Raw genomic sequence first — 24,282 nt, forward strand, 5'->3', positions numbered from 1 at the left:
TAAATAAATAATTATTAATAAAATATATAATTATAATCTAATTAATATATTATACATATATAATGATTTATACATATGATTAATTATTATTAATCATGAGAAGAAGAAGAAGAAGAAGAAGTAGTAATAGTAGTAGTAGTAGTTATCAATATAGTTTATGGATTGTCAAATTTAGGTGATGCCATTAGCCCAATGTGTGAGGACAAAATATGCCATTATAGACTCAATATGAATAGAAATAACCATTAAATGTGTTTGTCTTTGAGAAACTTTGAAAAATGGTTATAAGGTTTCATTGGAGATATAGCATAGGCTTTATCCCATTAATGTTAGTTTTTTACTCCATATACATTAATGAGGGCCACATCCCCATATACTACAATTTTGTGTATTTAATATTATATTAGTCTAATTTGTCAAAGCTTTTGAAGTTTTGATTATATTTTTCATATTGACCTCCCAAATATCAAGAGAGCACTAGCCAGAGAATCTAGGCACCGAGCACCTAGTAAGCCCTTATTAAGGTAAATTATTAACACTCTCAAGCTTAGTATTTGAACATTAACATGGCAATTTGGTTGGTTTAATGTATTAACATTTTGAAGAGTCTTGTAAGTATTGCTTGGTGAGATATTTCTTAATGAGCTAGTAGATATCTAAGAGAATTGTTAATCATTGCTCTTTGTGGTCTTAGCACATGATGCTCTTTTACTTGTGGAGTTGTTTTTACATTTTTACAAAATCGTTTATTTTTTTAATAGTAAATTCCTCAATTTACTATATGCTTGTATATGGTATATCTGAAAGATATCTAATTAATTTATATATTCTTTATTTCTCTTTCTCTAAAGCAATTGTTTACTTGGGAAGTAGAGAAGGATCTAAGCTCACGTGAGTGTCACCCTATGTTTTTTTTTGAGAATACAATAATAAAAGTTTTCTGCTGTCATCCACCTGCGCGCTCCACTCACACACCCGCCCTCCAGGCTCCCCGCCCTTCTCTCTCTCTCTCTCTCTCGGTCAGTTTGTCTGTCTCGATCTCTGTCTGACTATGGATGAACCTGGCGAGCTGTAGCTAGGCCCTTGTTGGTTGAACCTGCGGAAGTCTAGCTATGATGTAAAATCCTGCACGGCGAGTCCCTGTAGCTGCGCTCTCCCCACCCAAGCCTCCCGCGCACGCCTCTTCAAGACTCGAGAAGTCGGTGTCGAGCGCCTCGCTCTGTCCGAAGCCACTGTTGCCTCTCGACATCGCTCGATCCCTGCCACGACATCCCGTAACGGGCCGAGAGTGCTGTAACAACACATTCTCAAACCAGACACTTCCCCCATCTATTGCTTCTTCTGCAGATTTGACTTAGCCATTTGTAAGCAAATTCTCCCCTGCTCAACCTGGCTGATTTTAGTTGATGTTTAAGCTACAATATGATGATCTGTCTTGTGTTGTTTTTCATTCTGGAGGGTGCTGGTGGATCGCAGCTTGCCTCCTTTGTGCGAGTCTTAATATCCGTTGACCCTTTCTTCCATATCTCAAATGATCATTACCATTCTTTGCCTTGTTACGTTGCCCTTTACTCGTCTGCATTGACATAGGGTGAGAGTTTAGTTGCCTGACCTGTTAATAACTTGCTCATCCATCCAGGCATTTGAGTGATGTTGCTTGCATACTAGTTATTTTTACTAGTATGGTTTCAGGAGAGAAGGATGTTAGGAGATTTCTATCCAAATGTCATTTGCACTGTCAACATTATTCTTTTTGTGCTCTGTTTGTGGTGATTATCCAAGTGCTGGATGTATTGGTCTGAAATTTTGACTATGGAATTCATTCATATGGTGTCGGATGAATCAAAGCAATGGGAATTCGAATGTAGACCCAGTACATTTCAAGGGCTACTTCTGCTTAGCCACAATGGTAGCTCCATGAGAAAATGTACTATCTGACATGTTTTGGGGATTGTATAGTGTAAGATGAGGCCCCTGGGTCCAGAAACCTTAATGAACAGATCTGGCTGTCTATCTTGCACAAATGATGATTGAACACACATGCTTTGAAGGGCATGCGAATTTCTCCTGCAATTTCTAATTGCAAGTCTTGCTTTTATGGGAAAAAAGATATGCATTTACTCTCTGATTGCTGGATGATCTTCATGTGGGTGAATTGCTGTGTTTGACCGTATTCGATATTTACCTATGCTTTGACAGGGTCTTCAGAATGAAGGAAAGAGAAGGGAAAAGTCTATTCTCTTCAGATAGGCTGTCCAATGTACTTCCTATGGTTCTTATGGGGCTGTCCCTATGTGCATTCTCCTTCTACATGGGGGGCATATTTTGCTCCGACAAAGACAAGGTACTATCACAAAATGGGATGTCTGCAACAGACCTGAAGCTTACCAACTGTCAGCCTCAAGCTAAACCTAGCAAATTTGAAGAGTGCAATATAACACTTCAGGATCTGACACCATGCACAGATCCAACAGTGAGTCCTCATTTTTCTGGGTGCATTGATGTCACCCTTTTGGGTCCTTATAGATCTAATTTCTTGTCTGGTTTGACCAGAGATGGTGGAAATACGATCGTCATCGAATGGCATTCAGGGAGCGCCACTGTCCATCTCCATCTGAGAGGATGGAGTGCTTGGTTCCTCCACCAAAGGGGTACAAAGTTCCTGTTCGCTGGCCTCGCAGCAGGGATGAATGCTGGTACAGGTATGGCCATAATACTGAAGTGGATAGAGTTTGTTATCAGATGGTATTGACTTCATGGTGAAAGCATTTGAGAGTGTGATGGAGCCCTCACATGTGACTGCTCCTTTTTTTGTCCAAAAGAATGTTGAAGCTGCAAAGTCACCAGGGGAGACTGGCATGGAGCTAAGCCAATGTCATTGTGCAGGAGTTAATGCCTGCTGTGAATCTGAGCCTAATTGTATTGATTATGGTCCCTTCTCTTTGATGTCTAAAATGGGGATAGTGTGTTGCATGTATACTGATAATACAGACAGTTGTGTATTTTCTCCACTGTCTGTATACTGATAATACTGATAAATCAAGGCGTTTTTCATTGCATTGTTTCTTCTCTGTGATAACAGGAACTGTTGATTGTAATGCAGAAATGTGCCCTATGATTGGATCAATACTGCGAAAGCGAATCAAAGATGGATGCAGAAAAAAGGTGAAAAGTTTATTTTCCCTGGTGGTGGAACAATGTTCCCTAATGGAGTGGGTGAATACCTTGATTTCATGGAAGAACTCATACCAGGAATGAAGGATGGGACTGTCAGAACAGCACTTGATACAGGCTGCGGGGTTGGTTTCTATTATCATCACACAGATTTGTTTTAAAGTGTTGATGTAGGACTAGTGATTTGGAAAATCTTCAGATTCATTTAGAAGATAAATATCTCTCTCTGTCTGTTAAAAGCCCTCTGTATAATAGTATGGATAATAGACAGGCCTCCAGCAGATATAGGTCAAGTTGATAGCGAGGGCTTGTAAATGCATGAGTAATCAGAAAAAGAGTGTATAAAAGCTGGATGTGCAAGTTTAAGCTTCTGTTGTGTGCTGTGGTGCTTGAAGGATGCAGGGTGGCAGTTGCGTATGATGGTAGGTCAGATGGTTGGTAGGCAAAAGATGTTGATTGCAATCAGTCGATCAACTCAAGGCATTCAGTTTAGTCTGCTGTATCCTTATGGCAGTTGTGCAGGGCTGGTTTAAACCTGTACAAGGACTGCAGGACTGCTTTGTTGCTCTTGCTCTCAGCCCAGCTTAAGTGTAACAGTTAATACACATGTAGAGTCACCAGATTGTTAATTCATTTTAGGATCATGAAAGTTTTTTATTATTTCCTTTTGTATCTACGAAGCTGACATAACCAGTAGTTGTAAGTGGATGAATGATCCAAAATCATATAGTTCAAGTACTTAGAACAACTGTCCCCTTGTGAAGCATCTAGTATTCAAGCCTCATGTGGTGCATCAGTGGGTTATATGTGAAGCCACTGTTTCTATGGAGTAAAGAAGTGGTGCTGCCTTTCAAAGGCTTGGGCCCCTCTTTGGTGAATGAAGTGGCCTTCGATTGTGGCACAAGTGCTGCCTCAATCAGATGGTTGTGACATAGGTGATTAGCTGACCACTAATTGAATGGGGCTTGCTGTGTGCGACAAGGTTCTAGATTCTATGGCCATTATTGATAAATTGGTTACTTGCTGGTGGCTTTCAGCTGCCTCCTAACCATTTAAGCTTGTAAAAGGGCAAGTTGAAGTTGTGCAATTTAGCAACTATAGAAGATTGTTAAGTGTGATGAAAGGTCAAAATTTCAGAAAAACTGCTCATGGAGGGTTGTTGCTTAGTTGCCATGGAGGACGTGGTGATTACATTACAGAAGGAATAGGGGATTGGTTGTGTGATGTTTTTGATCTTATAAAGAATGTTGTGACAAATGAGGTGACGAGTAGAATTTAAACATCAAGCCATTTATACATGTCCACGATATGTTGGATGTCTAAGTTGGGATAGGTGGATGGTTGAAATTGATGAAAATCTTTTGAACTTACTTTGATTGGCTTTGCTTCCAATCGAAGGGTTTCCATTCACTTCTAGTTTTTGTTTTTGTTTTGTTTTGTTTTTTTTTTTGGTGGATTTTTGTAGACATAGTATTCTATATCTTCTTTTGTGTACATCTTATGCTCATGAGGCTTAGTCTAAGTCAGTCATGGGCTTTGGTAGCCTTGTCACTATCACAATTTGTTATTCGTTCTCTTATGTTAGTCTTCTTCATTTTAGGTGCATTGGTGGAGATTAGAGCCAGTTGTTCATTTCATTCACCAGTCTTCTCACATTGCAGATTGATATCAGTAAAATGCATGCCACTTATGCCTTGTGGCAGTAGGGGTGCCTCATTTTCAGCCTTTGGTTGGCCAGATAAACTTGTTGGACATCATAATGAATATGTAAGCTTATTTGTCAATCATTTTCTATTTGTGATTTGTTTCCTTTGCACTTACTAGATATAAAGAAAGTGCATTATAGGTGGCTACTAATGAGTGGTCACGAGTATGATGGATCTACGGAGTGGCTTAAAGAAAAAGGTAGTGCACACTTTTCTCTATATAATCCCATTGATCCCTTTGGGCACTTTTGACCAAAACTCAACCATATTAAGGTCAAACTTGGACACAAAAAAGGCTAATGCCTTGAAGTGTAGATTAGATCCATTAGAACAGATAGTTACAATCAACAAGATGGTATGGTTATGAAATGTTTATACAATGTGTATATGTAGCTTGAGAGCTTAAAATGCATTTATCTTTGCACGGAAAACTTGTATGAAGTTTTTAGTATTGTTTTTATAATGTACTTGTAAAGAGCTTTCAATCATACCCATATTGGATGGATCCCTAGATTTTAAGAGATTTTTAAATTTTAGGAGCCTTGGATTTATCTAAAGATGCTAGTCTTAAAATTATAGAGATGACATTCGAAAAAATAGTAAGTTGTGTGTTCTCGTAGAGCTTACTAAATTTGATTGTTTCTATTCTTTATAGTATTTAGCCCAAAAAGAAAAACCACAGAGAAGAGACAAGTGTCAAAAGACTTGTCATGCAAGTTTTCAAGTGTTCTATTATTTGTCAGACAAGTTTTCAAGTGTTCTATCACTTGTCACACCTCATGATATGTGATTAGACACTTATCTTGTGCTACTCCACTTTCTTTTTTTACACTACCTCTTCCCTCTCCCCTATAAAGAGAGCTCGTTTATCCTCATTCTACATCGATTTTCTTGGGTATAAATTCTTGTATAATAGTTGGAGATAGCTTAAAGTTGGTCCCATTCATCTACATCATCGTACTGCGTATCATTAATATCTCCATATTCTCTTTTTTCGTTATTATTTTACAGGATATTAATCCATAAATTCATTTCAGTCTCTCTTTCTTGAGCTTTTTTAATACTTTAAAAATAAGAAGCAAGCCATATCGATATATTGTTGCTCATCAATAGAGGAAAACTAAAATTTTCTCTTTCTATTTAGATCTTGTAAAGAAACCAATTGTTTATAGTGTATAGTAGGTGATGTATGTGTACATGTATATCGTTTCATTATCTTGTTAGAGTAAGAACTACTTTTTCTCACTCTTTGGTTGATTATAACTAAGCTCTTCCCTAAAGGACTCGGGTTGAGCAGAAGTAAATGCCTTCGGAGAGAGGGAGGATGCCCATTTTTAACCCTCAATTTTGTTGCTATTACTTTTACATCTCTATGGTTGTAAATTGTTGTATTTAGCTTTAAGTACTTATTTTTTTCATTTTTAAAAATATTGTCTTGAAAACAAACGAATATTATAATTGTTGAGTATTCTATTTTATTTGGAGCACTCACAGTGGGATCAAAGCTTTGGCTGAATCTTCACTCCAACAATGGTAGTGCTTACAATTATAAATTTGTTTGTTTTCAGCCCTTGCTTTGATTGCTCAATTATATTTTTCTTAGAATTTGAGTGGAAGAGTAGAGTATTATCCTTAAAGCCATTCAAAGTCTTACAGAGGAGAATCAATACATTCGTGAGCAACAAACAAAAAAGAAAGAGTTGAGAATGCTAAAGAATCCATAGCAAGAAGTCTATCTACTTCAAGGAGATAAAATCATATCAACCAAAGGAGCTGATTAAAAGCTAAACTACTTCTAGAAGGCATAGTGGAACAAGTAAAAGGTCTCATTCTACTTTATGATAAAGAAAGAGATTGTGTTGAAGTCCATCTTGTCTTTTAAAGTCATATGGTGGCTTTTTTGATGGACTCTCATCAAGTGATGAAGAGTCGCAGTCTTCTCATGTCGCAATCTTCTCATGGAAGAACTTGTTATCGACACAATAAATTGAAGCCACTAGTGACAATCAATGCACTTAGTGTCGAGAAGCCTATGGATCCTATCAAAGATTATGACTTGGTAAAAGACCTAGACACTTTTAAACCTAACTTAACATTTCGGCAGTGATGTTATCTCCCAGATGTCGAAAGAGATTCAAAAGCATCTTGACTTGAAGATGTGGCCTAAGGATTACTTCCCTAACAACAACAAACCTAATAAGGCCCCAGAGTTTGTAAATGAAGTAAATGTGGCTAACGCCTTCCTAGATCCTGGAACCCCAGAGATTAGTGTATGGATAGAAGAATGCTTTATTTCAGATGCATTGATTGATGGAGGCTCATCAGTAAACATAATGATGGATGTGACAATGAAGGAATTAGGGTTGCAAGGAATTCAACCTACACAGTGGCTTGTCAGATTGGCAGATCAAAGTAGAATTAAACCGTTGGGCATCCTCCCATACGTAAAAACAACCCTTGCAGGACGACAACATGGTTACGCACACTAGATACATGCAAAGGATACAAAGTATCAATTTTGGACCCCTTGGCAACAATGCAAGAGCCCTTAATATATTTTCCATTTGCTATCCCCAAAGGTGGTGTGATAGCCTTCATCATCTAGTTACCTTGTGTTTATCAAGCTCGTCTTGAGCTGAGGTACATGTCTCACATTATGCAAAACAAATACGGAGATATGCTGAAATTTCAGTTTCACACTGCCAATGCCTGCAATTTTACATGTATAGTTATTCCCCGAGTGGACAACACCACATACAACACCATTGTGGTCAGAGAACCACTCATGATGTGGTGTGACATGAAAGGATGCACCTGAATCAAGTATCCAAGTGTGCATATCATCCTCAGAATTTGCAATCAATGCATGTGCATCCAAAGAAGCAAGAAGTACATCACCATCATTGTCTTTATCACGAGTGACTACATTAACCTCTTCTATTTTCACATTGCTCTTTTTGGCAGGCTGGTTGTCCTTATTTTCAGCCTTGTTGGGTTCATTGTTTTTGTTTTTGCCCTTCTCTTTCTTCAATTGAAAGCAATCTTGTTTGTAGTGCCCTTTTTTGCCACAATGATGGCACTCCACATTTTTTCCACGAGATTTGCTGCGTGCTCTGTTTTCAGAACTGCTCTTATGGTGAAATGTGCCTCTAGTGTGTAATGCATTTGAAGACTTGTTTGCTGAGTTATTCTGCCTATTGAGTTCTTCCATCAGCAAAGAACTATCCACATTAGAGTATAACAATTGAGCATTCGAATTACTCAAAGTTGTCCTCAAAGTATTCCAACTTTCAGGTAGAGTGCATAGCAAGAAGGTAGCTTTGAACTCTTCATCAATATGGAAATCCAAAGCAATCAGGTGACTGAAAATTGAGTTAGACTCATTCAAATGTACAGGCATGGTTGTACCCTCTTTCATGCGAAGTCCACCAGTTTTTTCAGCCAATAAACCTTTCTGGCTGCACTTTTCTGAGTACACAATTCTTCAAGCCTTTGCCACATTGCATATGTTGAATTTAGCTTCTCAATGTTAAAGAGCAAGTTGTCTGACATTGAGAGCTCAATGGTAGAGCGAGCAAGCTCGTCCAAGTCATCCCACTTGTCTTGTTTCATGTCTGTTGGTTTGATTCCCTTTGTTTTGATAGGCTTTACATGTTTCTTCTGTACCAAGACGTTGTAACATTGTTTTTGCCAAATTGCAAAATTATGTGCACCCTCAAGCTTCTTAATGTGCAAAAGATTACTGTTGTCACTGTTTCCAGCCATAATTTGTAGTCCCAAATTAACTAACCAGCCACCAAAGGCAAGCCCAAATGTGACACAGGTAACCACGGTACACAAGAGTACCAACCATCAATAAAAACCCTAGGATTGCAAAAATTTCAGATCGGCAAATAGATTTTCAGAATTAAAAGGTGTCTTTTGCTGCACTCCTCAAGCAATTACTGATACATTTAGAGACTAAGCCACTAATTACATGTGAAATCCCCAAAAATTTCTGTGCAATTTTTGCTCCAAAGGCATTCTCGAGCACAAATTTGACAATTTTTATCAAAAGCCCCAAAACTTTTGAGGATTATCCATTTAGATTGCATCGACACACGTACCCAAGTGCGTGCATATACTAGGCAATTCTTGCAAAAAATGATGCAATTCTGCAAAAGCTCCAAATTTCTCCTGTCCGGTTTGCACAAATTTCAAGAAATTGGCTCAACCAAGCAAAAATTTCACTTGCATTTGAAAATCTCCGAAATTTTCGAAACCTGTGCACTTCATGTCTGCAATTAATGGATCAGGAATCATTGAAACATATGTCCGGCACCAAATCTAAGAAAAGCCCCAAATTTCCAGGAGCAGATTTGCACAGATCTGTATTTTGTGCTTATACGCGTGAACATCTGGCAGAGGAGAAAGGAAACAAATTTTTTTTCAGATTTTAAAGAAAAAAAACGTTGATTGTCCGTTCCGTGTTTGTTGCCTAGTAACCATCGGCCCGTCACGCGTTGCCTATTTGATGTTGTGTTCAGGTCTTGTTCGTCTGGTCGTGTGCAGATCTCGTCGTGTTGGTCTTGGTCGCTTGCCGGTTCTTGGTCGTGTGTTGGCCTCGAAAACTTGTGAGTCTCCTAAGACTATGGTTTCCTGTCACCTGCTCCTCGCAGCTTGCCAATCTGTTTCACTTGCAGCAAGCGTTATCATAGTTGTCGCGTATTGATCCCAATGATGACGACTGCTATATTTGCAGTGACTGCTGGCTTGCACCATCGAGCTCTGATACTAGTTTGATGTGATGTTTTCGCAGCTGATTGAATGTGTAGAGAGTTGAAAGCAGTAGAGTGAGAGGGTGAGTACGGCACTTGATGTTTAGTACCTAGACTAGTGTACCACTTTTAGGTTTTGAATATATATATATATATATATATATATATATATATATATATATATATATATATATATATATATAGTACAATAAGTGAAGGGTGTATTCACATCCATACATCCGAACTAGGTAAAAAGACACGGTGAGCCTTTATTCCCAACAGAGAAATCTGAAATTTGGAAATGAGAGAGAATGCTGAGAATATATTTTCTTCGCGAAGAATTGAAAAAAATCACTCATTTACTATTGCTGCCCTGTGTCTCAACAACATGTAGATGTTGGTGCCTACTGCAGATTGGTCTTCTCTTGCCCCTAGCCGTCTCTGAAGGTCCTCGAATCGTTGTAGATCAGATCAATATCTTCTCTCTCTCTCTTGCAGGTTAAATGCACTAAAATGTCTCTCTCTAGTCTGTTAAGACGTTTTTTAGTCTTGCATGGGTTTTTTTGACAAGTAGCAATATTTCCAAATGGTTTTTTCAGCATTATTCATAATTAAATATTAATTTTCAGTCTTTAAATACTGAAAATTAATCTAATAATTATTTTGATGCCTAGAAAAATAATCAGACTGACTAATAATTAAATTGGCTAGGCAAGTTCCATTCTCGAGTGTTTCTATACCATCTTTGATCATTAGATTGGTGTTAAGTACCATTAGACGCCACTTCTCTAGTGCCACCAATTGACAGTTGTGGCGAAATGAATGACCTAGGCTAACAACTGGCACCAGATACTACCGAGTACTTATGCAGCATAACTTATAGCAACTTTTGTCTATGATATCCCATGATTTCCTCGGGTCTTGGGCTCGTAAATTTACTCTAACTCCAGTTATACGTCGCATGTGCAATATTTACTTATCCATGTGATTAAAAATTAATCTACATGTTGAGTGAGGTTTCAAAAATACATGTCCTCATGATATTTTCATTTAGATTATTTTATCAAGTTATTTTTTTGTGAATAAAGCCTTTATGTCATTCTTCCTATTCGACGGAAAGTGCTTAAAGAAACTCACAAATCTCCTTATGTAGGACCTAGAGAAAGGGTAGCTACTTTAAGTACAATTGATTGTTACGATGTGAGAAATAGCTTTCTTTGTTGGAATTTACTTACAACAATACAATGCACTCATTCACATGGAAAGCTCCAAATGAGATAATACAAGTTAAATTGATTTCTCCTCTAATCATTCAGACTAAAGATAAGATTTTTATTGGAGATGAGTTTGCTTTGGATTTGGAAACAACAATGGATCAAGTTTGAGCCACTATTAAAGCCACCCAATAGTAAAAAATGAAGCAAGTAGATAAACAAAGAAGACATTTGGCTTTTGAAATTGGTCAATATGTCTTGTTGAAATCAAATAAAAGTAGATTAAAATAAGGTTCCAATCAAAATTTATCTTTTCCAAAGCTGTTCAATAGATATTTTGGTCCTTCATGGTAATTAACAAATAAAGTTTCTTATCAACTTAAGCTTCTTGCTTATTGAAAAATACATAATGCTTTTCATGTAAGTTCGCTAAAGCTTTACATAGAACCAGAACTAGAGAAACCCATTATTGAAGATTCTCCAAAAGTTTTTTAAAAAAAGGATATCTCTTAGAACTTGAACCAATTTTGTTTCACAAGGATTGAACCACAAGAAGTGGCTATTTGATACGAAAATTCTTGCTAAAATTCAAAAATCTAGCTGCAACAGACGGGCAATTATAAAGGATTATCTAGACATTTTTTGGTTGTATGAAGAAGCTTTTTAGTTGAGGACAATTAAATAGAAATCAGAGGGTTGTCCCAACACAATAGATAGAAAATTTGTATTCTTTCCATTATCTTGCATATTTAATTATTTATCAATTTTGTTTTTTCTAAACTTTGTTTGGAGAATGTGAAATTTTATTATGTTATTTAGTATTTAATTAAAAGTTAATCAAATGTGACAATGTGACTTGCACATGTGATGTGCAAGTTAATTATTTTACTATGTGGGACCCAGGATTTCGAAATATTAGTTGGTGCCAAAAGCAAAAGCTGTAATGAATTATGTTTGGTAGGTACTAGGTAGTACTCGGTATTAGATTTAGGCCTAGATCAATTTATTGGCCACTAATGTCAATAGTGACATTAGAGAATTGACATTAATTAATTAATTAATGTCGATATAGGGATCAATAATTACTTAAGGATACTTAGAAGACAAATTGGTCTAGTTAATTTAATCATTGTTTGGTGGAATTAATCTTTTTAGGGTTTGACAGCCACTTGGGGATGCATGCTCAGAATTGAGGGCCTAGGACTTGAATTCCAGCAGTTGTGATTGAGGAATTTTAAGGAGATTCAAGAGGCCAACCAGTCAATATTAGATTTGGGGTTGAATTTGTCTTTCTAGGAAGAGGGTGAAAGACAATTCGCGAGCAAACTAAGGGTTGAATTGGTTTGGAGGCTTGCTTGTCAATTTTGACAGCAAGAGGCACTTCAATTAGCGGTGGAGATTAGAGGATCTTAGTTGTACTCCTTCCATTTGCAATATAAGATTAAGAAATACTAGAAGGGGTACTAGTTTTGGAGCCAACAAGCTGTCCATTGTCCAAGATTAATCATTAAAGTGGTAACATTTGCATTTTTAGTTTATGTGAATTTTACGCTTGCTATAATTAGTGTCAAATCAAGTTAGTACCACCCTATTCGAGAAAGAAGGTTGGTTTCACACTCACTAGATATACAGAAAATGCAATGGGTTAAAGGTATTTTTGCCCATCTTCAATTATCAATCTTGTCTTCATTACTTTTACATTTCCATGTCTATAAATTGTCGTATCCAGCTTTAAGTATTTGTTCTCTCTAGGCTAGTACCGCCCTATTCGAGAAAGAAGGTTGGTTTCACACTCACTAGATATACAAAAAATGCAACGGGTTAAACGTTTTTTTGCCCATCTTCAATTATCAATCTTGTCTTCATTACTTTTACATTTCCGTGACTATAAATTGTCGTATCCAGCTTTAAGTATTTGTTCTCTCCATGTCTTGAAATATTAAGTCTTGGAAACAAATAAATATTATAATGGTTGAGCATACGACATTGTTCTTGGCATTTACAATGGTTGCCCCAGTCCACGCCTCCCACATCACTTTCGTTGATCCATTGTTTTAGTCTTTCTCTCACATATTTCTTGGGTCAGATTCCCAGCTTTTGCCATTAGTTTAGTGCCAATGAATTGTGTCAGTGTTTTTGGATTAGTGTTCCTTTTATTCTTTTGTGTTTCATCTTGATTATTTCTCCTCTCTATATTCCTATTATCATCACCAAACCGAGAGGTGGAGAGACTATTTATTGCAGCATTTTCAAGTGATTTGCTATGTTTTCCATGCTTACAACAAAATGACCTAAGTTGGATCCCTCGCTTGCCATCAACAATCTCAAACAATTGTCGGTGACATCATATTAAGGCATTCTCTAGTAGAACAGTTTGACATGTTTTTCAACATCCCATTTTTGAAACCCTTGCCAACTATGCTTCATTTGAAACACAGACCCTTGCCAACTATGCTTCATTTGAAACACAGTTGACATCAATCTCTCCCTTGCAATTGTCGGTGACATCATATTAAGGCATTCTCTAGTAGAACAGTTTGACATGTTTTTCAACATCCCATTTTTGAAACCCTTGCCAACTATGCTTCATTTGAAACACAGTTGACATCAATCTCTCCCTTGCAAATATAGCCTTGCTGCCCCTTTCTAGTTTTCCTCTAGCCCTAAAAGTAGGTCATCATCATACAACCTCCTAGCTAGCCTGAAAATGCAGCATTTGGAGCAGATAATATAGGTCATTTTTACTTTTTACAGGCTGTTTTGGCCTTTTTTGAGGTCAACAAAATGCAGTAGGTTTTGAAGGAGATACATGGCAGATCTATATAATTTGCAAGATCATATAGAGGGTCTCCTAAAGAGATGTGAGGACTGTAGAAGCAATGATCAAGAATGTGAAGATTGGCATTTCAACTAGTGTGTTTGTGAGGATTGTAGTGAAGATTGTTGAGATTGGGAGGATCGATATGAAGACCATGACTTTGTGTAAGTTGCAAGGATTGACATGTAGATCCTAGACCCTAGAGATTGTGATGTGGATTGAGATGAGATGCATGCCGTGACCAGCCACTCTCTTGTCCACCATCCCTATATAATTCCCATCTTTCAAGTTTCATCATCATCCACATCTTCCTTCAGTAGACAACTTTTGATCTTTGGCACTTTTTACTCTCCTTGCTCCTTGTCCCTCGAAAGTTGGTGGATTTGATGATTGGATCTACACGGATTCGGTAGTTGTATGGAACTGACTCAATTCTCAAGATCGGTCTTTCCTCTTCATGAGTTGCCATGATTCTATTCTCATCCAAATTCCACGTGTATGTCATACCTTAGAGGTTTGGACTTGGTTGTGTTTCCTTTACTGGGTCAAGATATTTGCACATAGGATCACACTTGAGATGAAGCTATGATACTTTTTTGTTGTAGGTTCCCGAGGGCTGACCATGAAGGATCACATCACAAAGATGGAGGAGATTTGTGATGTTCTTGCATCCCTAGGTAAACATGTTGCCTTGAAAGACATGGTCGTGCTTTTGTTGTCGGATCTCTTGTCATTGAAATATAATGCGTTCTATATCAATCTTCCAACCTCTAGAGTCTAGGACACCATCTCATGGGAGGAGTTAGTCCCCTGGTAGCAAGATGTGTGACATTGAGAGATAGGATCAAGAGGAGTAGGATCTATTTGCTAAGCTTTTACAACAAACACATCAACAAGATGAAAAAGAAAGGGAAGAAGGCTAAATCAAAGTTGTCCTCAAACTTTGATTCTAATGAAGAGGACAAGCAAAAAGGATTTTCCAAGTGTCCACATCGTGGGAAAACCTCGCACCACATCTATTTCGGCCATTTTGTATGAGTTGATTTGCCTTTACATCCATCAGGTGGACTCTCCTTCAACTATCTTGTCTTCAGAGAGGCCTTAGCTTGTGTGTTTGTGGTGCTGAGTCACATGACTCCTAGGTGAAGCATATGAAAAAACAACACATGATTAATAAGGTTTTAAAAACATATGAAAAACGTCTCATCTTTCACATCTGCTTGCACCACGAATCTTGTCTGCAATGATTATGGATTGTTTACATGGAAGCAAGTTTTATTCTTACTTTTACTTGTATTGGTGCTTCTCAAAGTGAGCTGTGAATGCTTTTGTGAACTTAGAAACCTTTTTCAGGTGGCAAGCTGGAGTGGCTACTTGTTGGATCGCGGCATCATAACCATGTCCTTGGCACCTCGAGACAATCATGAGGCCCAAGTACAGTTCGCCTTAGAAAGAGGGATTCCTGCCATGTTGGGGATTATTTCTACACAACGGTTACCATATCCAGCAGATGCTTTTGACATGGCTCATTGTTCGCGGTGTCTCATTCCTTGGACTGATCATGGTAAGGGAAGCCATTTTCAACAACCCCCTTGTGAATATTTCAAGTTTGTGGCTTCCTTTCTAGTTCTCTAGTAATGGTGCCAAACTTCCCCATTTTCATTGTTACTCTTGCTTTAGCTTGTCTGCCTATTCTGCTGTTGTATAAAGCCCTGTTAAAACCTGGTTGATGCCAGTTAATGACCACTCCTCAGAGGTGTTTTATGTTTAGGAGCTTTGGATAAGTTAATACAAATTTGACTGTCAGAACAGACAATAAAGTTGGCTTGCTTTTACAATGAGCTGTCTGCTTGGCATTAATCTGGGACTGTACTATCCTATTGTCTGGTTGCATGATGTTTATTTACTGCCTCTGTGTTTCACATTGAGGATGATGCTTGGTGTTATCAGGAGCCAATGCACTGGAAAAATGCGTAGTACACAACATAATGAGTGTGCACATTTCAAGCTTCTTTCTATGGTACTATAAGGGACCGTGGACTTCAAAGTTCATAGATAATTGCTATGGTAGTATGTGAAGCCATGTAAATTCCAAGTGCCATTACTGTGAGGGTGCGTCGATTGTAAGTGTGGGAAGTAACTTAAGAAATCAATGACCACAGTGATGTGCAATTGTAGACCGTAAGCTATGAACATATTTGAAGTGCTTAATGAAATGTATACCGAGGTTCACCTCCCTCAACAATTCTGAGACTTTTGGGCTTTCACTTTATTGCTTTCTGTAACTTATCCGATACTTGTTCATTTACAAAACATAAAACTCCCGCATGTTTTGAGCTTCTGTCTATGGTACTATGGAGGAATGAATGGACCACCATCAATGTTCATAATCTGGGGATTGACATTATCATGGGTGATGGCATATCTCAATTGCATTATTGTGAGGACTTTGTAAGTGCTGAATGTATATGAGGTTTTTTCGATAGATAAATGTATGAACAACCCTGAGACTTTGGATCTCTAATTTAGATAATTTCTGTAACCTCTCATATGATTAGTAGTATTCTTGAAAGATTGAAATAGACTAGCAGGGAGGCTGCATAAGATGTAAGATGCATGAACTAACTGACAATACTTGTTCATTGACAGGTGGCGTGTTTTTACTGGAAATAGACAGAGTTCTCCGTCCTGGAGGTTTTTGGGTGCTCTCAGGGCCACCAATTAATTATGAAATCCACTGGAAAGGTTGGGAATCAACTGAAGAAAAACAGAAGGCTGATCTAGATCACATCAAAGATCTTTTGAATCGTATGTGCTATAAGCTTTATGCAATGAAAGGAGATATTGCTGTTTGGCAAAAGCCACTAGATGATACATGCTACAGTGAACGAGGAGAGGATGCTGAACCACCTCTTTGTGATGATAGCATTGATCCTGATGCTGCATGGTAAGCACTTCAATGTTCTACCTGATTAAGCATTATTAATATGCTATTAGATGCTTGATACTATTAAATAACATTAAAACAAGCTAAAATCACAGTGCATATTGCTTGGAGCTAGGGCAAATTGAAGTTAAAAAATGAAGTGGATTGTTCTTGTGGCTTCAGGTATGTGCCAATGCGCCCTTGCATTGTGAAGAAAAAGATAGATTTCAAGCGACTGGGGGTGGGCCAGACTGCAAGATGGCCAGATCGTCTCAAAGATGCACCTGAGAGAACTCATTTATTTTCTGGGGGTAGTGAAGGGGCTTTTAGAAAGGATACCAGGGTATGGTTAGAGATTGTCAAGTACTACAAGACTATCCTTCCTGATCTTGGAACTAATAAAATACGGAATGTGATGGACATGAACACAAAGTATGGTGGTTTTGCTGCAGCCCTGATTAATGACCCTGTATGGGTGATGAATGTAGTGTCCGCATATGCGGCAAATTCTCTTGGTGTTATATATGATCGTGGTCTGATTGGGACGATCAATGATTGGTTTGTGTCCTAAACTGTGTCTTTTGTTATGTTGGTGGACCTTTTATCTCACAGATGACAATCTCCTTACAGCTATTTTGTTAATCAGGTGTGAAGCTTTCTCTACATACCCCAGGACTTACGATCTTCTTCATGTCGAAGGCCTCTTTACTGCTGAGAGCCACAGGTATACTCGAGAATGACCATTCGATACTTAATGAAAATATGTAGAATCAGAGGAGACTCTTGTCAGCATCTTTAACAAAAAGTAGCATATGCCAGTAGAGACTGTGATACAGTCATTGGTAATTGCTCACAATTATCAATTGGTTGAAGGTTTCTCATAGAGACGAAGTAGAAGTGCTACTCTAAAATTACCGTATAAAGTCAAATTCTAGGCCTACCTTTCAAACTTGAGGGCTGCTCCTGAACAATGTGTGACCAACAAATATGATGGGGTTATAACATCTGTGAGCTTGCTGACATGGCTGCATGTTTTTGAAAATAGATGCGAAATGAAGTATGTCATGCTGGAGATGGACCGCATTTTGAGGCCTGAAGGGTTTGTGATCCTGCGGGACGTGCCCAACTTTGTTGAACGTGCAGGTGCACTGGGAGAAGCCATGCGCTGGAAATGCAAGAAGCTTCCGACTGAGAAGGCAAATAATGAGAAGGAAGTACTGCTCCTTTGCCAGAAAAGTTTTTGGCTATCCTCAGAAGACACCTCTTCATGAGAAGAGGATAAGGAGTAGCCACTATGGTACATCATTACGCATCAGTAAATGCCACCCACTGATCTGTGCAAAGATTGATCCAAGCAATGATTTTTTGTTTCCATGGAGTCCTCCATAGATTTCTCCTTTCATGGAATGAATTGGTGATTGTCCCGCTTTTGGGTTGGGCTGTGCTACACACACAGAGAGAGAGAGAGAGAGAGAGAGAGAGAGAGAGAGAGAGAACAAAGCCTCCGATCAAATCTTAATGTGTATGCGATTGTATTGTACTGGACTATTGGACATTTGTCAGATATATCTTATTCAATGGGTCCTTTCCTAGATAAATCATATCTAATGGGCTCTTTTAAATCGTACAAGCAGCATGATAACAAAAATTATTGAAGGAAAACGAAGAGTAGCTGGTGCATCATTCAGTGTCAAAGTTGTGAATGTGGTTCTTAGTATAGACAGATAATATACATGATTATGTTTTGGTATACACCGTAAGAAAAGGAAAAGTTTGCATTTGGAAAGGCCTAGGAAAAACTAAATATACAATGAGAGGTATTGGTTGAAGCATGGGGAGGGTGTGCATCAGAGAGCTAGAGTTTTTTGAAGTAGCAAGGCATGCCAAAGTAGAGGGGATGCAGATCCTTGTTAATCTTCCTTGGGTGTCATTATTTGATTTATAAAGAAGTGCAACACTAATGGCTCTACAATGCAGTAGGATTGCAAAGTACAGGATATCTCAATAGTTTCTTGACTTATGAATTTGACCAATTGTCAATTTGAAAATAAAATTCCCCCAAACAATTGCTACTTTCGTAGGTGCCACAGGTTGCCCCTCTTACCCTAGGGGTGGCTGGTGGTTGCTTTTTAAGAGAGAAAGATGTATTGATGTTTCAGATGCCTCGAAGGCATAGAGGACATAGAAATATACATCAAAGTTTTAGTTACAATTGACTTGGTGCCATTGGGACAAAACAAAAACCTACCTTGGGTGCCATTGGCGCAAAAATAGAAGTTAATAAGTACATGATAGAAAAGGAACTTGGTGCTTAGGATTTTCAAATTCCTTATGATGATGCCTTTGCCCATTTTTATTCTCTAGTTGCTTTAATCTTTGTGATTTCATGTGGTTGTGCATTGAGCTTTGTTGGTGTAAGTTCATTTGTGATCCATGTTTTGGTTTCCTTGAAATATGATGGTCTCTTTAATGCTTTGGAGTTTATCTTGCATTCCTCTTTAACTCCAAAAGTTGCTTGATTCTTTCCATCGTGGTTTTCCATGGTAACATCTACTTGAACCCTTTAATTCTAGAATTGGTCTTAGTTTGCTCTCTAGCTTGTATGTCATTGAATCCTTGGTGGTCTTCATCATCTAGTTCCTCTCTAAGTTTTGCCATGCCATTTGTTAGGGACGCCTTCTAGACATGCATGGATTATGATTTTCTTTTATGATGTAGTTTCACTAAATATTAAAAGATAGTGTTTGTCATATTTTGTTTCAATTTCCTTTTGTGACTTGCACTTTGGCTATCATTTCTTGGTCTTCATTTGAGAGAGAGAGAGAGAGAGAGAGAGAGAGAGAGAGAGAGAGAGAGGAACTTATGAAGGAATGAGCAATGCTTTTAGCTTTCAGACGAATAATATGGTTGTTAGGTTACTCTTTCGTTGTAGATACCTTTTAGCGTTTTCTTACAATATATTTGGAGATTGCTATTCATTGGAGAGAGAGAGAGAGAGAGAGAGAGAGAGAGAGAGAGAGAGGAACTTGTTAAGGAATGAACAATGCTTTTAACTTTAACATGAAGAATGTGGTCATTAGTTTACTGTTCATTGTAGATACCTTTTAGCATTTGCTTATAACATATTTGGAGATTGCTTTTTATTTAGAGAGAGCGAGAGAGCAAGCGAGCGAGCAATTGGTCATATGGATGGGTGTGTTATGCAAGTTAAGCTATTGGCTTAAGATAGTGGAGCAATGCTCAACAATGCATCTCATTGACACCTTTGGTGATCTTTTAAGTCTTTGTTGAGGTGGGAAGATTTGCCCCAAAATATTCTCTCTTTGTGTTGCCTAAATAGAGGTAATGGTGGGGCTTTGCACTAGAACATAGATGTTAGGATTTAGAGAGAGAGAGACATCCACAAATTATATAATGGTGGCACCTCAATTATGGTCCTCATGCATCCTCCACATCATAAGTTCATGATTTAGTGCCCTTTAGATGTATTTGTGAGATGGTGATGGTGATATTATAGCACAACAACATGGCAACTTGTCTCACTAAATTCTCATAGCATTTGGTCCTCCCATGAGTGTTCTTGTATTAGTCATTGCTCCTCCTTTAGAGTCCAAAAAGTGATTTGGTGCATTCAATGTAAGTGTATGGTGGTGCTTCGACAATCACCATTTTTGTGTGACCTTTGGGTTTTCTTCTAGATTTGGTGCTCTACATAAATTAATGCTAAATCATTTGGTGCTTAGGCATTAGGTTTTGTACACCTATTATGTCTTATAACCATTAGTAACATAATTTTTACTATAAAAACTTAATACTGGTAAGGAAAGCCTTTGTTTTTACTATATCCTCTTCACAAGTATAGGCGGGTTGTTAAATTTGAGTGGATCCACTTTAACAATGGCACAATGAGCACATTGGTACAACATACAGGGTAGCTAGATTGGATTGCATCTACCTCAACAATGATGGTTGGTGGGTAATGCTCGACATAAAGTTGTTGATGATATGATGGGAGTGACTTCGTTCGACCATATGCGATTGGGAGGTAAGAGTGATGATAGCGAGCCTTCTTTATTTAGGTTTAATACCTCTTACTTGGAGAAGGAAGCATATTGCTAGCACTTAAATGACACATGAAAGGTATTAAGTAACCTTCACTACAAGCAACTGGCTAATTGGATGAAATGTACTGTTGCTATCAAAAAATTACATAAAGAATATGGCAAGAATCAAGCTATGTCTAGAAGAGAGAGTTGTCAACATGCTAGGAAGTGTCTTCTTTTGGTTGTTGCTTTTCAACCCGTTGAGACTTGTGTAAGCTTCTTAAAGGAGTGGAGTCTTTCAAGTGGAGTGTTTCACTAATGATATGTAAAAGCATAAAATTACAATTGAAAGGCCACTAATATGTGGTAGGGGATGGCCCTAGCTCCTTTTTCTTTAATTCTTTGTAGATGAAGAAGATGAGGGAGATTATTTCAATGATTGAAGGTGGAGAAGGGGGAGTTCTCAAAGATGATAAAGATATTACAAGAACCTTTAATAACAAGCATTTGTTTTTATTGTTGGCATTGAACTAGATTCTCGAAGACTTAGTAGGGAAAGCTAAATTCCTTCTTGGTGGCAGAAAGAGGAAGCATCAAAATCAAGGAGGGCATAAAAATCAAGGATGGACTAGTGCTGGATCACCCCTTCTAAACGGATGAGCTAGCTTATGTTGTCAACAAGATGAAAAAAAATGAAAGTCATGGGCATCTCGATAGAGTTCTATCAAGCACTTTAGGATGCATGCTCCTTGGACCTATGCATGGTACTTAACAAAATGTGGCTAGAGGGCCATTTTCCCAAAGAAATAAATCAAGGTTTGATAAAATGAAATCCTAAATCCTTGGATAGAGCCAAGATAAATACATGGTAGCCCCTTGCTATGCTCAATATAGTGTGCAAAGTCATGGCAAGGGCTTTAGCAAATAGAGTCAAATTTATGCTTGGCCAAGTGATACCATCCACAACAACATGGGTTTATACAAGGTATAAAGATTCATGATGGAATAATGAATTTAATCTTTGCAATTGACAACACCATTTGTTTATACACATATTTTGTGCTCATGAACATGGAATTTGAGAAGGCCTATGATCAAATTAGTTGGCATTTCATCATCGAAATCATGAAGCCCATGGGATTTAAGCAAAGGTTTCTTAAGAGAATACTGATATTGGTCAACAATGCTATTGCTATTCTTTTTGTGAATGGGATATGCTCAATTCTTTTTCATGTGAAGAGGTTGGTGAGGTAGAGATGCCCCATAGCTCCCCTTAGTTTTGCAATCATCACCTAGCTTCTTATGTGTAATATCGATTAGAGGATTCAGGAGGGTACCGTCAAACGTTTGCCTTGGGGGGAAGGTAAGTAGTTTATTTCCCAATTCTTTGCGGATGAGAATTCAAATCTAGTGTAGGTAGAATAGTAGTTTGGGCATTTGCTACTCAAAGTGTACAAGGAAATAGTGCTTTGGATTTACAACTAGTAGCCCCAAGATAGAGCTAGTTTATTTTGGGTTTGACAAGCCTATAGAATGGATTAACAACCTTGGTCTCAAGATAATCCCGCATGGCTAGCCATTTTAGTATTTGGGTTGCCCATTGGGGATTGAGTTCACCATGAAATAGAGAGTATAGTGGATGGAATTGAAAATTAAAGGGAAGATTGACAAGTAAAAAGGATGCCCAATTAGTTTCCAAGGCAAGATAGTCATCATCAAAACAATGCTAGCATTGATGATCACTTTTTTAGGAAAGATCCTTAACTTTAGTTAGCAGAGCACTTGGGATAGTATTGAAAGAGAGTTTTTGGCTCTTCTTTGGAATTGACAAACATGAAAGAGGGGGTGGAGAGCTATAATTTGGTTGCTAATTATCGCACCCACCATCAAAGATGGTGGACTAGGACTACCTAAATTGGTAGTTAAGGCCACATCATTAGTCTTTAGTCTCTTCAAGAGGGTGTAAGGAAGCCAACCCTAGTCGATGCTTCTTCACTCGTGGGTTGCTAAGTTGAAAATGACGGGAGTGACAAAACCTAATGTGCAATGGATGGACCCATTGCTTTATGGAAAAAAAAATCAAAATTAAGTAATTGAAAGTGGCCTAGAGGGTTGGTTTTTGACATATCCTAATTAAGAAGAAGGGTTGGTCAATGGTTGAAAGATTAAGAAGCAATTGAAACAAAGATTAGGCAAAAAATACAATTTGCAAAAAATAGGGTTGGTCCCTAGTATCCCATACAATCTTTGTGTAATGGTTGTTAAAAAATGTTAAATTCAATTGGCCTATTGCTAAACTAGCAATGCCAACTTGAGTAAGCTCCTCTGAGCAACCAATGGGAAGCTACTTTGGCATTATCAATGAGTTAAGGATTTTGACAAGAAGATAATGTCAAGAGACTTGGTGTGTATGGCCACAAGATGCCAAGTCACAAGAGGAAAGAAGAGTTCATATCCCAATGATATGGATTTCCATGGAAGGAGATGAAAAGAAAGAGAGAAGGTAATAGATAGCAGTAACATGGAACTAATTTAAATAAAATCCCAGATGTAGCTTCTATATAATTCATAAAAGCTCATGTCAAAACCACATGCAACATATACATTAGCATATACATTAAGTTCTAAGATTATTGCTCATCATAAATCCAAATATATTCATCCCCATATGCAAATAAACCATTGTACATAGGTCTGGATAGCAAACAATGTATTGATAGGCCAAAAACAGTCCGGTACTACACATATGATCAATGTAAAACTTATTTAGCCCATATTGTCACCAAAAACCTCCCTTTCAGCTCTATACATCATTCTTGTAACCCATGACAATAATGAATCAAGAAAGCATCAAAATCGTCCCCTATATCTCTTCTTTCAAGGTAGCAAGGCATGCATAATAGGAGTAATAAAACAAGACAATAATGCCCTACTATAATTTAGAACATACCTTTCTTGAAGTATGCTTAGATATTAGCCGAAAAATAGGCTTGAAACCCTTCAATCTTAAGTCAAAAAGCTTGCTAATCATGCACAATATAGAGTAATGAAAAATGCATTCATAGACAACCCAAAAATCAAGCCACAAGGTATGTCGATCTCCTTGCTCCATCCACGATTGCTGACCGTTCCAATTAAATGCATGCTATCTCCTTGTCACTTTCCTAAAAAAATTAGCTTCTTTTCTATTTTGTTCCCTACCCTTAACTGCATGTAAACGCACCCATATAATGCCCTCCAATCTCTGGCCTCTTCCCACATGCATGTATGATGGGGCAATGTAACATATCTTCTATTTGGTCACTTCAATCAAGTCCTATTTGTATTTTATTATTTGCCTTCAAAGACACATGATATTCAAGCAAGATTTTCCATAGTGTCGATAAAAGACAACTCATTAAAAATCATAGAAATACATTCATTAAACTCAAGCAACCCATTTTGGCTCAACTTCTCTTGAGCCTTATGAACATATTGCCTTGATATGATGTAAACCTTGTAGAAAAAGTGTTTGTACCTATACAAAAAGAGGTAAAATCCTATTCTTTTTAGCATCATCACAGTCTTGCGTTATAGTGGCACCTGTTGAAAACCCATCTTCTTCTTTAGAATTTGAGAACAAAGGATACTCCCGGAGACTATCA

At 37.8% G+C, this 24,282-nt stretch overlaps 1 protein-coding gene across 1 annotated transcript; it reads left to right on the plus strand.

Annotated features, from left to right (window-relative positions):
* Positions 1-994: 994 nt before the first annotated feature.
* Positions 995-18,193, plus strand: LOC148031187 (putative methyltransferase PMT20). Its single transcript, XM_087684720.1, has 9 exons — positions 995-1,364; positions 2,200-2,473; positions 2,554-2,702; positions 3,104-3,299; positions 15,023-15,233; positions 16,319-16,616; positions 16,779-17,153; positions 17,242-17,319; positions 17,641-18,193. The coding sequence occupies exons 2-9, from the start codon at positions 2,210-2,212 to the stop codon at positions 17,864-17,866; spliced, it is 1,797 nt and encodes a 598-aa protein (XP_087540846.1). The 5' UTR covers positions 995-1,364; positions 2,200-2,209; the 3' UTR covers positions 17,867-18,193.
* Positions 18,194-24,282: the final 6,089 nt, after the last annotated feature.

The sequence above is a fragment of the Lygodium microphyllum genome, chromosome 9 (assembly GCF_053477565.2).
Source record: "Lygodium microphyllum isolate KBCC chromosome 9, Lygodium_microphyllum_v1.1.10, whole genome shotgun sequence".
NCBI classification, from domain to species: domain Eukaryota; kingdom Viridiplantae; phylum Streptophyta; class Polypodiopsida; order Schizaeales; family Lygodiaceae; genus Lygodium; species Lygodium microphyllum.

Excerpts from the sequence above, each read along its gene's own strand:
- LOC148031187 (XM_087684720.1), top strand. The coding sequence starts at position 2,210 with ATGAAGGAAAGAGAAGGGAAAAGTCTATTCTCTTCAGATAGGCTGTCC. Across the intron at positions 2,703-3,103 it reads AGGGATGAATGCTGGTACAG|AAATGTGCCCTATGATTGGA; the intron begins GTATGGCCATAA and ends ATTGTAATGCAG. Across the intron at positions 3,300-15,022 it reads CACTTGATACAGGCTGCGGG|GTGGCAAGCTGGAGTGGCTA; the intron begins GTTGGTTTCTAT and ends AACCTTTTTCAG.